Raw genomic sequence first — 15,094 nt, forward strand, 5'->3', positions numbered from 1 at the left:
AACAAACAAAACACAGCACACACAAGGACCAGTGAAATAGAGATTCTTTTAATAGTACTCATGTTTGATGCTTTTGAACAATTAAAAAAAAAAAATCTACAAGGAAAGCTTAATTCTGTTAGCGGTTGTTAGACATCGGCATTATTAAGAGCACAATGGAGGAAGTGCATATAGAAGAAATGTGGGATAAGGTGGTTAGAAGAAACGCAAAAATAAGGTGGAGGGACGGCTGATGATGAACCTTTGTGTCTCTAGAGCCGTTCCGTCTACATGCTACAAAGAGTGAAGCGTACTGGGAACTTGCCGACTAGATTTCGGGGGCGGTCGCGGTACGTGGCACTTCGGCACTTTCAGAGGAGCGGGGTCCTGAGGCTTACCGATTACCAAGGCTCCCGAATCGAGAGGACGGATGCTGGAGCTCGCCAATAGACGGCGGCTCGCACTCAAATTGTTTAAGCTCTTTTCGTCTAACAGTAACAATCTTAAGTCAGACCACATCTTTGTTCTCTTACATCAAAATAATAATAGAAAACATATATAGATAGTAAGTTAAAACTCAGTCAAGGGAGCCTGTAGCAAAATAAAAATGATATAAATGTTCAAGTTTCATTTTTTTTAAAAGCCATTATGTCACTTTTACAGGATGAGTGCATAAACCTGCTGGCATCCAAGCAAAATGTTCCACTTGAAGCAAACATTTGGACATTTTACGTGGTTTATATTTACGTTTCGACATTCAAGGAGGGCACGATACAAACACGATTTCTCATGTGTACATTTTTTTATCTCTTCTTTTTACATAACAAAAATAGTTATTATGGCTTCACCAGCCTGATATTCCCTTAGAGTCTCTATAAAAAGTTGAGTTAGAGTATGTACAGTCAAATGACATCCTGAAGTTATACAAAGTTCGTTTCTCCTTTCCAAAAAGGCCAGCAGAGTTTGCGGCTGGCGATTGTGGGTAGCGCAGAGAGCCAGATTCCAAGCAGTAGCTCAGTCAGGAATTAGAGGAGAGGGGAGGGAGCGAGCGAGAGAGAGAAGAGATGAAGAAAGAAGAGATGAAAGAGGGAGAGAAAGGCAGAGAGGAAAGTAACCCGCCCACAGATAGCTAGCTGAGGACCAGAACTGCTTCATTCCCTTTTTCTTCTCTTGCCTCTGAATAAATTGCTTTCAGATTTGCAACGCCGGATGACTTAAGTAACCGACCCGAGGATTAGGTGTCTACTTTGGGCCAAAAGCAAAACAAAGTTAGCCTCCTTGCTTTTGTTATGGGATCTTTCAAAGGAGATATTGTGCTGTGGGTTTGGACTGCTACCCTGTGGTGTTAAATCTACAGACAGTCTCATTCTTCTGATTTGGCATTCGTATAGTAGTGTTTTCAGTGTTGCGTAAGGTGTGTCCCTCTCCTCTGATTGGTGTAGGTGTGCTGTCACTCAGACTGATGACTGGTCCCATACCTGCAGAAGAGAGAGAGAAAAATAGATATATATCAATGATGGTTTAACAGCGGTGATTCATCACAGGAGGCTATATTTTACAGGTTAGCACTACAGCTGATCATGTTTTTTTGCTTGACTTATAAATGCTGGTCATCACTATAGTATGGTTTAGCCCAGTTCTGATTGAGTTGTGTGTTAAGTGTCTCAAAGTGAGCATGAATTAAAATGCAGTTTTCAATGTGAGTATAAATGTGATAAAAGTATACATGTGAGTAAGTGTGAGTAAGTGTACATGTGAGTAAGTGTACATGTGAGTATGTGTACATGTGAATAAGTATAGATGTGAGTAAGTATACATGTGAGTTAGTGTACACGTGAGTAAGTATACATGTGAGTAAGTGTACTGTACATGTGAGTAAGTAAGTGTACATGTGAGTAAGTGTACATGTGAGTAAGTGTACACGTGAGTAAGTATACATGTGAGTAAGTGTGTGAGCATATATTTGTTAAAGTAGTTTTAAATGTGAGTGTAGGTGTGTTTTAATGTGAGGTAGGAGTCACCTTGTTGACGGTGGTGAGTGGCGCTCGGCCGGACTGGGCGTGCAGACGTGGGCGTTCCTCAAAGGCCTGGCGTCCGGGCGACCTCTCGCGCCGCACGTCCATGCCGCGGGCGGGCGAGCGCTCCATGCGCGGGTCCATGGCGCGGCCCGGCGAGCGGTCCAGCCTCAGTTCGGCGCCGCGTCCCGGCGACTTCTCGCGCTCCAGGACGGCGCGTGCCGGCGAGCGGTCGTGGCGGAACTCGGTGCGCGCCTCGCGGTAGCGGTGCGGCGTGCCCGGCGGGTGCAGGCCCTCGTGGATGGCGGGGCTGGCCGCCAGGCGCTTGGAGATGTGCTCGCTGTAGGTGGGGGGACCGCGCTTGTTGGGGCTGGAGGGAGATGGAGGAGCGCGTGGGTAACGCGTGCATTTGCAACTGAACCCGCACACAGCACAAGTGTTTGGTGGTGGGGTTGGGGACACAGGAGCTGTGCTTCTGACCCTGGAGGTGAGGACTGCTACCGCTTTGGTCCACGTTTACTGTACAGCTTTATGAGAAGGTCACTCTGTGACTACCAACAAACAACCCCTCTAGTGACCTACTAGAGACAGATCGACCCAAACATTCAAGACCAACTCACACAGGCAGCCAACCCAGAGGATTTGTAATAGAGCTCCAGCCACTACGCCCACCCATGTTCAGCCTACTAGGTCAAGTTCATACATATCAGACTTCATACACTGAGCAAAAATGTAAACACAACAGTTTTCCCTCCCATTTTTAGTACAAAAGTGCACACAAAAAGTAAAACAATGAATCACATTCACTTAAAGATGTGTTCTTCAAGTCCTCTGCACAAGACTATTCAGTGACATCATATAAAAATACAGTTATCAAACCTTCACTGAATAACATAACATGAAGATCTGTTTTAACAGTATACAACATGATGCAAGTTCACTACAGAAGGTACAACACATGCCTTTATTATCGTTATACAGTACATCTGAAAGTCATGTACTAATAGATGCTGACAGCAGATGGCCCTCTTGTAGCAACTAAAACAGACTGGAATCCAGGAACAGGCAGTGGAAATAACCAGTGTTTTATTCAATGCTTCAAAGTCCACCCATATACAAAACCATGATGAATATTTACATTAAGAAGTCCTGTTCAGTCTCGGTCACAGCCCCCCCCCCCGCTACACTTTGCCACATATGAAAAAGGCACTCTTCCTCCTGCAAAGAACAGATGCTGATGTTAATGCGTCTGGTCACTGGAGCTTTTTATTTACCAATATTAAACGGCCTCTCCCTCACACCACTGAACACCCTGATACAGACTGACAGCACTGCCATGGTCCCTTAGGGCCAGGAGACATGCTCAGGATCCTCCTGAGCCGGCAGTAGCCCCAGGTGTTAGACACACACACACACACACACACACCACTGTGACATTCTGTTCAACCCAAACAACCACAGACAAAGCCAATTCAGACGCCAGAGGAGGTCTCACCAATAGCCCATTGTGTGTGTCTGTCTACCTGTGAGTGTCTCAAGCCCGTTACCATCACACTAACCTACTCACCCAGGTCTGCCAGGGCACCATCAACACCAACAACACCATCAGCACCACCCTGTTATTCAGGCTCTCTTCAAAAACAGATTAGTGGTTAATGAAGAGCAGTGGAAAGGGAAAAAGGAATTGGATACCATTGGTAGTCCCTCACCTCTGTGCCTGTTAACACAGCCCACCGTGTCCCAAACTGGTCCACCTCATGCTGTGTGTCAAACAGTGATATTGTGTGTGTGTGTGTGTGTGTGTGTGTGTTACCTGCGTGTGGAACCGTTCTTGGAGGACTCAGCGTTCTCCTGGGCCAGGTTGCCCTTGCAGCAGATGACTCGCAGCTTGTTCTGATAGGAGGAGGCCAGGTAGACGGCGCCGGACGAGATGGCCGGGCCCAGGTAGCGCGGGTTGGGGATGTCCAGGTGAGCGTAGGAGTGGGGCCTGACACACACACACACACACACACAGAGGGGAAGAGTGAGTACAAGTGTGTGTGTGTGTCTATGAGAGAGAGAGAGAGAGAGAGAGAGAAAGAAAGAAAGAAAGAGAGAGAGAGAGAGAGAGAGAGAGAGAGAGAGAGAGAGAGCGAGAGAGAGAGAGATGAGGGTCTTACCCCAGGGCAGAGTGGCTCTGGACTTCGATGACATCCAAGGAGTTGAAATAGGTCACAAACAGGTATGGCTCTCTGTAGGCTGAATGGAGAAAGAAAATGTAAACACATTAGATCATGATCACAGCCAGACAAACTGACATGTATGTAAGCTTTGAGAACACATGAGGATATATAGTTTCTGGAAAAACTGTAGAAATAGGCATAATGCATCAATGACTTGCACATACATCATGTACTGTTAATATCTGTCAATATCTACATAGCACCAGTATCAATACTTTAATGAGCGCTAACATAAGCACTCTGTACTGTATAAACACTGATTTATTGTGAGCAGTCTGTTAACTGTTGATTACCAAAACTGAGAGGCAGACGGCTCCATTTGATGTCATCGTTGCGGCTTCGGCGACCGTAAGCATCCACAAACACACCAAACTCTGGAGACAGAACACACACTTGATTAGTGGAGCTCAGACTGCGCATCTGAACACAACCATGCTGTATCACACTGAACTGCTGCCACACTCTCTGATGTCACCAGTATAGGAATATACATGACCTAGAATGCATGTCATGCATCTGTGAGAGTGTGTGAGTGAGAGAGTGAGTAAGTGTGTGTGTGTGTGTGTGTGTGTGTGTAAGTGACAGTGAGAGTAAGAAACAGAGCGAGAGAGAGAATGAAAAAGTGTGTATTCGTACCGCTGAAGCAGTGTGTGAGAGTGTGTGTGTGTGACTGAGTAAGTAAGTGAGATAGTACCGTGGAAGCAGTGTGTGAGAGTGTGTGAGAGTGTGTGTGAGTGAGTAAGTGAATGAGATAGTACCGTGGAAGCAGTGTGTGAGAGTGTGTGAGAGTGCGTGTGTGTGTGTGTGTGTGAGTGAGTAAGTGAGATAGTACCGTGGAAGCAGAGCAGGTACTCGTCCTTCTGAGGGGCACAGGACACCTGGATGATGGAGATGGGGAAGCTGTGGGAGGAGGCAGCGAAGACGGCAGAGGCCAGCGTCACATCGTTCTTATCCAGGAACTCTGCCAACACACACACACAGAGAGAGAGAGAGAGAGGGAGAGAGAGAGAGAGAGAGGGGGAGAGAGAGAGGGAGAGGGAGAGAGAGAGAGGGAGAGAGAGAGAGGGAGGGAGAGAGAGAGAGGGAGAGAGAGAGAGGGAGGAAGAGAGAGAGGGAGAGAGAGGGAGAGAGAGAGGGAGGGAGAGAGGGAGGGAGAGAGAGAGAGAGAGGGTCGGTCAACAGAGACAATCAAGCCTGTGGAGAGCGCTCACAGCGACAGCGCTCAAGGACTGACACCCACAATATTCATCACTCCACTCACGCCTGACGGCAGTCAATGAGCAGGGAAGAGGTGAGAAGAGCATAGCAGTGAGACGCAACACACACACACACACACACACAATCACCACAAACAGTATGCTAGCACTAGCGTGCTGTAATAGAGCCAATGTTTGATGTACTTGACTATGACACGGAGGTTTAATAGCTGCTGCAGACACAGGCAGGCAGGCACAGAGAGCAGATGTATGAGTGATGAATAATGGATGCTAATGGGCCGGGTCTCTCAGGCGGACCACATCACAGACAGTGACACTCAGCATTTAGTTTAGCTTCAGTTCAATTCATTTACATTATTGTGCCATTCACTTCACAGGAGTCCTCTACATAGAAACACACACACGTGCGTATGCACACACAAGCATACTGTATACACATACACACACACAGATACATACACACACAGTAGGATACCTACCCTCCAGCACATACTGCTTCATCTCGATCTCGTAGAACTTATTGGTGCCGATGATGATGCTGTAGCCAGTAAAGTGGATGCAACTACAAGGCTCTGAGGTCTCAATCTCCTGAGAGACAGACAGACAGACAGAGAGACAGAGAGGTTAAGAGAGTGCTGTGAGACAGACAGACAGACCGACAGACAGACAGACAGACAGACAGACAGAGAGGTTAAGAGAGTGCTGTGAGACAGACAGAGAGGTTAAGAGTGCTGTGAGACAGACAGACAGACAGACAGACAGACAGACAGACAGACAGACAGACAGACAGAGAGGTTAAGAGAGTGCTGTGAGACAGACAGACAGAGAGGTAAAGAGAGCGCTGTGAGACAGACAGACAGACAGACAGAAAGGTAAAGAGAGCGCTGTGAGACAGACATACAGACAGAGAGCGCTGTGAGACACAGATATGATGGGCTGTGAAATCAGTCTGAGTCTGTTGGAGACGGGAGAGGCAGGTAGACAGACACGTAGCGGTAAAGCACTGGATCATCAATCTGGCTCCCCAACACAGGGCTGGACATCTGGAGCACGTCAGAGCACAAGACAAACTCATCTATGGAGGGAAAGGCTTTGGCAGGTAGGACTGTGTGTGTGTGTGTGTGTGTGTGTGTGTGAGTGTTTGTAGAGAGCACTGGTAAATGAGACGGGGGAGGGACGACCTCCTGGTTAGCTGACTCACCTTGCGGATACAGAACTTGCCAAGGTTCTCGTTGTAGCGCAGGATGGTAATCTTGTTCGGCATGGCAGCACAGATGCAAAGCCCGTTATCAATCTGGACAGAGGAGAGGACAAGCACAAACATGCCCAACCATCAAGACATTCAGTCTATTAATGTAATATATCTAGACATGTTCCTGCACAAAACATGCCCAACCATCAAGACATTCAGTCAACTAATGTTATATATCAAGGCATGTTCCTGCACTATCAAGAGGTCTCTTTGGATAAAAGCATCTGCTAATTCCCACTCACTTTAAGACATCAGTCTACTAAATTTAAAAGACCAGACATGTGCATGCATTTCACAGCAGACATAACAACCATGTTGGGAGATATATTTCTATGACTCTTATGTAGCTACTGATAAAGACATGGACCCATGTGGAGGGCTTTTGACCAGCACAGCTGCTTCTGATCTGCCACTCCTGATCTGGTCTTTAATCACTGAACCTGACCAGCCCTGGCATGATGCCCGCACTCTGATGCCACAGCTGCTGCGCTGGCATCAGAGGGGTGGCAGTAGGAGTGAGGGGGCTACCTTGCCCGAGGCGAACAGGTGGCAGCCCTTGACCGTCTCGAAAATGAAGGGGCAGAGGTCCGGTTGGGCCGGCAGGTGAGACTGGGACAGAGACTGCTTCACCTTCTTGATGTCCACCAGACACAGCGCCCTCTCCTCCCCTGGAGGACAAACAGCAGCGACAGACAGATTAAACATCTATCAAGCACACTCGTATACATAAACCTAGCAAAGTGTGTGTGTGTGTCTGTGTGTGTGTGTCTGAGTGTGGCAGACCTGTTATCATGAGCAGTTTGTCGAGCTCCTTGATGATCTGGATCTGGAAGACTGAGGCCAGACCAGGGATGTGAGTCAGGGAGTTCTTAATGACATTCAGCGCATACAGGCCCTCCTCAGAGCCCACCAACACAATCTAGAGAGGGGGAGCAGAGAGGGAGTGAGGGAGCGAGAGAGAGAGAGAGAGAGGGAGGGGGAGGGAGAGAGAGAGAGAGAGAAAGAGAGGGGGGAGGGCAGAGAGAAAGTGAGGGAGGAAGAGACAGGGTGTGTGAGAGAGGGGGAGGCAATCAGAGGTGACAGAGGAAAATAAACGTGAGACATCTACAGTACATAATAGCAGCCATGTCTTTACATCCCTGGAAAAATCAAAACTCTCAATCAGCCCTTGAGCCCCAAATGAGGTTTGGAAATGAGAAGTGGCCTGCTAGTGCCGTACCACAGAGTGCCCAACTGGGCCACACAACCCCCAACATATGGGACATATTAACTAGGGTCATAGTTTACTATTCAGGACAGGAGTCATACCTGGTCGGTGAGGGGTAAGGTGCAATTGATGTCCAATCGGTCATCTCCCTCCAGCTTCAGGAGAGAATTACCCAGAAGTTTCTACCCAGGGAGACAATAACAGAGGAGAGAGAGAGAGAGAGAGAAAGAAAGAAAGAAACAGAAAGAGAACAAAAGAAAAGAAGAGAAAAAAATCCCCAATGAAACAAGGGCAGTTTAGTGTGCGCTAATTCACTCTAATTCCTGCTGGGAACAGGAGGGCACACACAGAGGCAGCACAAAGACACAGGGCAGCTGCCAGCGCCCGGGTGGCACCCATGCCCGCCATGCCCGCCACGTCCGCCACGTCCACCACGCTGGGACACGGCCAGGAACGTGCCAGCGGCTTGGGCAGAGCCACACGGCCGTGTGACCCGACCCGACCCGCACGGCACAGAGCAGCAGCAAACAGCACCAGGTTGGGGAGGGCTTCTCAGCCTGTGCTCTGGGCATGTGATGACCCCCTCCAATACACAGACATGGCACCGGTACACACGCAAAGCCATGGGCACAACACGGCAATAGGGGACAGCCAAGGGTCTGTGTGGGTCACTGTCGGTGCACATGTGTCTGAGTGTGTAAACGCACAAGTGTTTATGTGTATGTGTGTGTGTGTGTGTGTGTGTGTGTGTTCGATGCAGTGGTGGTGGCAGGTGGTGACCAATAGTCACAAGCAGGAAAAGCTGAAGCTACAGCAATGGAACTGCCGCTCGCAATGTAGGAGAGGACACCAGGTCCATGGCCAGTCATCCAGAAATGTAATGCATAAAAATGCATGCATATGTTCTAGTGTGTGTGTGTGTATGTGTGTGTGTGTGTGTGTGTGTGCACGAATGTGTGTGTGGAGCCCTTCATACTAACAGACTGGCTTGTTTACCTGGACCAGTGGAGAAAGTGTCTTCTGCCTTTTAACAGCACCTGCCTACAGTACACAACATAAGCCCATGGGATCAAGGAAATACACACACACACACACACACACAACCCCACGGGATGCCATATGCACAGGTAAACAGAAAAACAAACATGATGGTAAACAAACTCCACACATAGACACACACACACACACACACACACACACACACACACACACACCAGAATAAATGCAAGGACAGCAAAGGAACAGAACGTGGAGGAAAAAAGTGAGAGAAAAAGAGGAAAAAAGAAATCATTAACCACAGCCAACAGTCTCTCTCATTTACTGTACACACACACACACACACACACACACAAAGAAAGGTCATTTTAGTGTTTCTAATGAGGTGGTCAGTGGGAGTGTTTGGGGATGGCACCTCCATTTGTATCAATAAAGTAATTAAATCAAAGTTCACGCAAGAGGCCCACTGAACGTCTGAAGTCTAGTGCATGTGAGTCGTAATTACAGGGGATGAGGAGGAACACAAAAACATGAATCATTTCAGCGGCATTATTATTATTATCTGTAATTACAAAGAGGCCCAGAGGGAAGGTTGGGAGATACCTACAGCTGGGTTTTTTTACCTGCCCACTGAGCAGCAAATCCACTCTTTTAATGAGAGTCAGCTCATGCTGGCTGATCTACAATCACTACTTTGAAATCTGTTTGTGCTGTGAGCTATTTGAACACAATGTGACTGAAGAATTGATTAGAGGACTTGCGGATCTTTTTCACTTGTTTTAAGTGACTGTCATCTACCACACACAGACACACACACACACTATCACTCACCGCATCAGACTCGGCCTTGTCTCTGGTGCCGCGGCTGCTAGCCACCACTGACTCCAGAACAGCCACCCAGCGCTGCTTGTCTGGGAAGCTGGGGGCCATGAAGTACAGAGACTGACCGGGCCAACAGGTGGTGTGGGGGTGGGACTCCAGCTTCAGCACATACGGAATATCTGTGCGAAAACACCCACACACAGAGAGGGAGAGAGAGAGAATCACAAACACACACAGAGAGAGAGAGAATCACACACACACACACACACACAGAACCATACACACAAACAAATGTTATTTGCCAAGAACTTCAAGCTCATTTTGGTTTATGTCACTTGAATTCTTGCTGCATAATTGCATTGTTACTGCAGCGGAATGAGAAGGACAATGACAGCTGTAGCTGTTGAATACCAATCAAGCAGCTTTGGTTGTTTATCTGATGCAGTTAATGGAGGTATAAAGATGTGTGTGTGTGTGTGGTGTACCTGACTTGGCGGTGTTGATGAGCTCTGAAGCTCCCACTGCTCCATGCACAGTCACATCTCCATCAGGCAGACACAGCTCAAACTCCTCCAGAGGCTTCACCAAGTCTGGGATGCACACGTCAGCAAAACACACACACACACACACACACAGAACAAACTTTTGTAACACTGCAAACAACTGAAAGAGCTCATCAGAAAGGTGGCGTAGCTGAAGTGAAGGTTTACCATCTCTGGGCTCGCTCTCATAGATGGACACTTTGGTCCCGTCCAGAACCACATACTTGGTCTCCCAGCCCTGCTGGCCTCTCTTTCCATTCCTATATGACGCATGAATGGACACACACACACACACGCACACACACACACACACACACACACACACACACACACACACACACACAGACACACACACACACACACACACACAGAGACACACACACACAGACACACAGACACACACACACACACACACACACACACACACACACACACCACACACACAATTCACCAGTGATTATATGCATTACATAATGCATTTACATACTGTAACTCTGACAATCCACACCCAGGCTGTTGACCTCCACGAAACAGCAAGCAGACTGCTGATGCGCCCCACTGACGCCCACTGCAGTGCCCACTGCACTCTTGCTCATCCAGCACCCAGCACCCACCTGGGCTGCTTCATCCAGCCCTCCAGCCGCACGTGCCCGCTGGCCTCCTTGACCTGCAGGGCCGGCGAGTTGGCCTTGTCCCGGCACAGCGCCTCGCTGAAGTGGGTGGCGTACTCGGGCGGCAGGCCGCAGGTGGCGGGCAGGCAGGGGGAGCACTTGGGGTGGCACAGCGTGCTGCACTCTGAGGGCGAAGGGGAGAGGAGGTGCAGAGCAGGTGAGAGCCACACAGCAACATAACTGATGCTCATTCACATGGTTGGTTGGCCGGTGGGGTATTTCTGAGCAGCATGAAAATTGTGCTGATAATGAGGAAAAACAGTTTTTTTTCCATAGCTATAGTTATTAACCTGACCCTAGCCAGATGAATTTCGTTCCGCTTAGCTCCGCCTAGCTTCACTCACATCCATCTGGGACCTCTTCCATTGAGAGTGATTTCTGCAACCGACTTTATGGTTCAGCCAATCAGGACGCAGGAGTTTCATAGATGTGACATAGCGTAGAAGCGACTGTGACACTGTTGTGAGTGGTTGAAGTAGCACGTCAATAGATGACGGACAAGTGGCTTATTCAATCATATGCAAGCATTTTTTGATTAGGCCCAGCCTTCTGAAGCAACACTTCAATGGATCGGTTCCAGATGGATGAGTGGAGCTAGGCGGAGCGAAATTCATCTGGCTAGGGTCAGGTTATAGTTATAGCATAATACATCAAACTTTTAATACATCAGCATAATTTAGCAAAGTTGTCTGAACATTATATATCAAAATTATGTATAAAAGACGATTTTGTGGCTATTGGCAAATGGTTAGGATAAGATCTTTCCCTAACAGGTCTCAGGCTTTTATGTATGCATGTAGGAAACCATTTCTCAAGAGAGAGCCAATGCACCAATGTGTGTGTGTGTGTTTTTACCCTGGCAGGTGGCAGCTTGACGTCCGAAGTGGACAGTGTCCAGACACACGGTGCACTTGGCGGCGCGCATGTTCAGCCCCATGGTGAAGCGGTGCGGGATGTTGTGGTGCATCCTCTCCTTCACGCGCCGCCCGTACTCTGCAGGAGCGAGGGATCAGAGAAAGAGAGAAAAAAACAAGAAAAGAAAGGAAGAAAGGAAAGAAAAAGCCAATGAGAAATCTCTTGCACGGATTGTCGGCTGGAAGCGCGGAGCTCCCGGTGGGGGGGGAGAGAGGGGGGGTCTGGGAGCCGAGGCGGCTAAGTGACCCTGAGGCTCGTCCAGACTGACAGCCGTGCCGTGCCGGCCTCCTCAGCCTCCTGCTTACATAACAGCTAATGAGATACAAGTCAGGCAGGGAGTGGAGCTCAGCGCAGGCACCTCAGATGTATGCAAATCCTAACAAGCCGATTGCAATGAAACTGGCAACAACAATTCTTCTCCCAATACACAAACAAAACAGAAAAGAAGAGACATGGGCTTAAAAAACATTTTGCATGGCATGTGCGCAGTTGTGTGTATGTGTGCTTGTGTGTGTGTGTGTGTCTGTGTGCACGTGCGTGCGCGCGCTTCAGGCAGGCAGGAGATCCAGTCACAGACAGGAGAAAAAAATTCAGCCACACACAACTGAAAGAGCACAAATCTGTAAGTGAAGCAGCATTTCAGAGCATGACAATGGCCTGGCAGTCTACAGTAAAGGCACGGAGCCATCCAATCCCCCCTCATTGTCCTCTGAGCCCCATTCACTCCATCTCATCCTAGTCCAGAACTGTAAGATGCAACTATGGTGCATGCACCACAAGGCCACGACGATCTGCTGCTGCATAGACACAGAGGCAGAATAAGGACATGCTGCTATGCTTTTGTTTTGTACTTCTTTTGTGTGTGTGTGTGTGTGTGTGTGTGTGTGTGTGTGTGTGTGTGTGTGTATAAGAGAGATAAAGAGACACATAATACATGGGAAGGGGCATCTAGCATCATGGAGATCTTCAGATTTATGCAGCTATGCACTAAAGAAGATAAACTTTGGTAACTTTAAATATGATTTTCCAGAAAATCCAATCAGCATTTGTATCGATGCAGTTGGGGGCCAATTCACCAGCCACCACAGGGACTCAGGAGTAATTAATTAGCCCGCTGATTTCCCCTAATTGACGTGTCACTTTCAATTTTCAAATGGGGCATCTTTGAAAGTATATATTTTTGGCCTTTTTATGCCTTTAATTATAGGACAGTGGAGAGTGACAGGAAGCTAATGGGAGAGAGAGCAGGGGTGGGATCCGGAAAGGACCACGGGGCGAGAATCGAACCCGGGTCGCCGGCGTACGGTGCAGGTGCCCCAGCCAGTTGCGCCACAGCTGGGGCAAATGGGGCATCTTTGAGGGGAGAGGCACGGCATTACTATGGAGGGGCCGTCACGACACAAGGTGATTTGAGGCCGCGGCGGATTAAAGCGGCGCTCGCGGCGGAGGCAGCCTGGACATGCGTCCCTCTCATTTTATCCGCTGGAGAAGGGTCCGTGCAAGGCTTGATAAATCTGTCTCCATGACAACCACAAAGGGCTCAGAGTGGGAACCGTGCTTGCAGAGGTGTGTGTGTGTGTGTGTGTGTGTGTGTGTGTGAGTAGGGTTGAGATGAGGTGTGTTTGGGGGTGGGTTATACAACTTACTTTCAAAAGTGACCCTCCTCTTCTCTGTAAAGAGCACAAAGAGAGAAGATAAACGTGTTGGGATGGGAGGAGGGAGTGAATGAGGAGCAGGCACAGAGATGGGTAGATAAAGAGAGAGAGAGAGAGAGGAAGGAGAGAGAGAGAGAGAGAGAGAGAGAGAGAGAGAGAGAGAGAGAGAGAGAGAGAGAGAGAGTGTGATGGGACCGCACAGGGGAACAATGGACTTGAAAGACAAAAGGGAGAAGAAGATTTGCTGGAACAGTCAATCTGGCACACAGCACAAACCTCAAGAGACCCCAACAGATAGAGGAAGAGAGGTAGGAAAGGAGAAAGGGAGAGAGAGAGAGAGAAAGAGTGAGTATGTGATGCAGCTTAAAAAAAGAGTTAGGAGAAATAATATACTGTGTTTGTTTGGGTCTTCATGTGTGCCCAAATGTGTGTGTGTGTGTGTGAGAGAGAGAAGAGGAGAAACCTTGAGAGAGGGAGTGAGAGAGAGAGAGAGTGAGAGAGAGAGAGAGAGAGAGAGAGAAAGAGTGAGTATGTGATGCAGCTTGAAAAAGAGTTAGGAGAAATAATATACTATGTTTGTTTGGGTCTTCATGTGTGCTCAAATGTGTGTGTGTGAGAGAGAGAAAAGAGGTGAAACCTTGAGAGAGGGATTGAGAGAGAGAGACAGAGAGAGAGAGAGATGAAGGCCGGTGAATTACAGGAGATTGGAGTCTAATACGTGTCCGGCTCCCCTCTCTCCAGCCGTAGTTTATGGCGCTGTCGGAACAAGGCGCCTGCCACCGAAGGCATCGCTGACTTACGACTGAGGACAGACACAGCGGACGAGGACAAACCCGTCATTTTCTCCAATCAGACGCGCCGCTGCGGCCGCTCAGGCCACTCACGCCACCAGCATCACAAAGACGCACAGCACACACACACTCCCTGTACACTCACTGAGCTCTCCTGCTCTACGGCCTCTGGACCAGACTGATGAGGCTCCTGAGGAGGCAGAGGAGCTAATGACTGTAGCAAGGAGGCTGTGAGTCCTCAAATACTCTATTATTTATTATTATTATCTATTTATTATTACCTATATGCTCAATATACTTCTTACACCATACTGTGTGAACTTACTGTAACTGAGCAGTACCTGTTCATGTGCCTATAAACTTACTTGAATCCTCAGCCTAGACATTACCCATAGACTTCTATTTAGGCATTGCAAGCCTTTCCACAGCTGTAGCTCTCAACAGGCATCTACAAAGTTCTCCAGAGTTCTTCCAGTGTGAGAGCTGTTCTTGCTACTTTTAATTGACACATGGGTGTTGGTGCGGTGTTGTGCTGACAGGGGGGGTTTGCTGAGGTGGTGCAGGGTGGGGTAGTGGGGTGGGGTGTGACTCACCCTCGGGCGTGGAGGGGTCCTTGCGGCGCGTGGAGCTGGGCGCCAGCAGGCTGCTGGGGTTGGGCTGGTGCTCGGGGGACTTGACGATGGCCGACATGATGATCTGCTGGCGCGCGGTGCCCGGCGTGGCGGGACAGACTCCGTGCTCCTGGGCCTTGAAATGAGCCGCTGAGGGGACGGGTGGAGGTGGAGAGTGAGAGGGCGAGAGAGAGAGAGG

The 15,094-nt window shown here is 48.7% G+C and overlaps 1 protein-coding gene across 1 annotated transcript in view; it reads right to left on the reverse strand.

Moving 5' to 3' along the window:
• Positions 1 to 366: 366 nt before the first annotated feature.
• LOC143112920 (citron Rho-interacting kinase-like) overlaps positions 367 to 15,094 on the reverse strand; it is a gene marked incomplete at its 5' end in the record, with an annotated part of 16,969 nt that continues 2,241 nt past the window's right edge. The window contains 19 exons of the mRNA XM_076275349.1: positions 367 to 1,457; positions 2,001 to 2,364; positions 3,808 to 3,981; positions 4,154 to 4,232; positions 4,510 to 4,590; positions 5,049 to 5,177; positions 5,913 to 6,021; positions 6,635 to 6,727; positions 7,214 to 7,353; positions 7,469 to 7,604; positions 7,994 to 8,074; positions 8,889 to 8,933; positions 9,720 to 9,889; positions 10,196 to 10,300; positions 10,421 to 10,512; positions 10,867 to 11,047; positions 11,779 to 11,916; positions 13,485 to 13,508; positions 14,878 to 15,045. Of these exons, the coding sequence (XP_076131464.1) occupies positions 1,434 to 1,457; positions 2,001 to 2,364; positions 3,808 to 3,981; positions 4,154 to 4,232; positions 4,510 to 4,590; positions 5,049 to 5,177; positions 5,913 to 6,021; positions 6,635 to 6,727; positions 7,214 to 7,353; positions 7,469 to 7,604; positions 7,994 to 8,074; positions 8,889 to 8,933; positions 9,720 to 9,889; positions 10,196 to 10,300; positions 10,421 to 10,512; positions 10,867 to 11,047; positions 11,779 to 11,916; positions 13,485 to 13,508; positions 14,878 to 15,045 (2,333 nt within the window). The remainder of the gene's footprint in view (positions 1,458 to 2,000; positions 2,365 to 3,807; positions 3,982 to 4,153; positions 4,233 to 4,509; positions 4,591 to 5,048; positions 5,178 to 5,912; positions 6,022 to 6,634; positions 6,728 to 7,213; positions 7,354 to 7,468; positions 7,605 to 7,993; positions 8,075 to 8,888; positions 8,934 to 9,719; positions 9,890 to 10,195; positions 10,301 to 10,420; positions 10,513 to 10,866; positions 11,048 to 11,778; positions 11,917 to 13,484; positions 13,509 to 14,877; positions 15,046 to 15,094) is intronic.

Source organism: Alosa pseudoharengus, unplaced genomic scaffold, assembly GCF_046254945.1.
Source record: "Alosa pseudoharengus isolate Yale_2024_CS ecotype anadromous, Long Island Sound unplaced genomic scaffold, YU_APseudo_1.1 YU_APseudo_1.1_scf_106, whole genome shotgun sequence".
In the NCBI taxonomy this organism is placed as follows: domain Eukaryota; kingdom Metazoa; phylum Chordata; class Actinopteri; order Clupeiformes; family Clupeidae; genus Alosa; species Alosa pseudoharengus.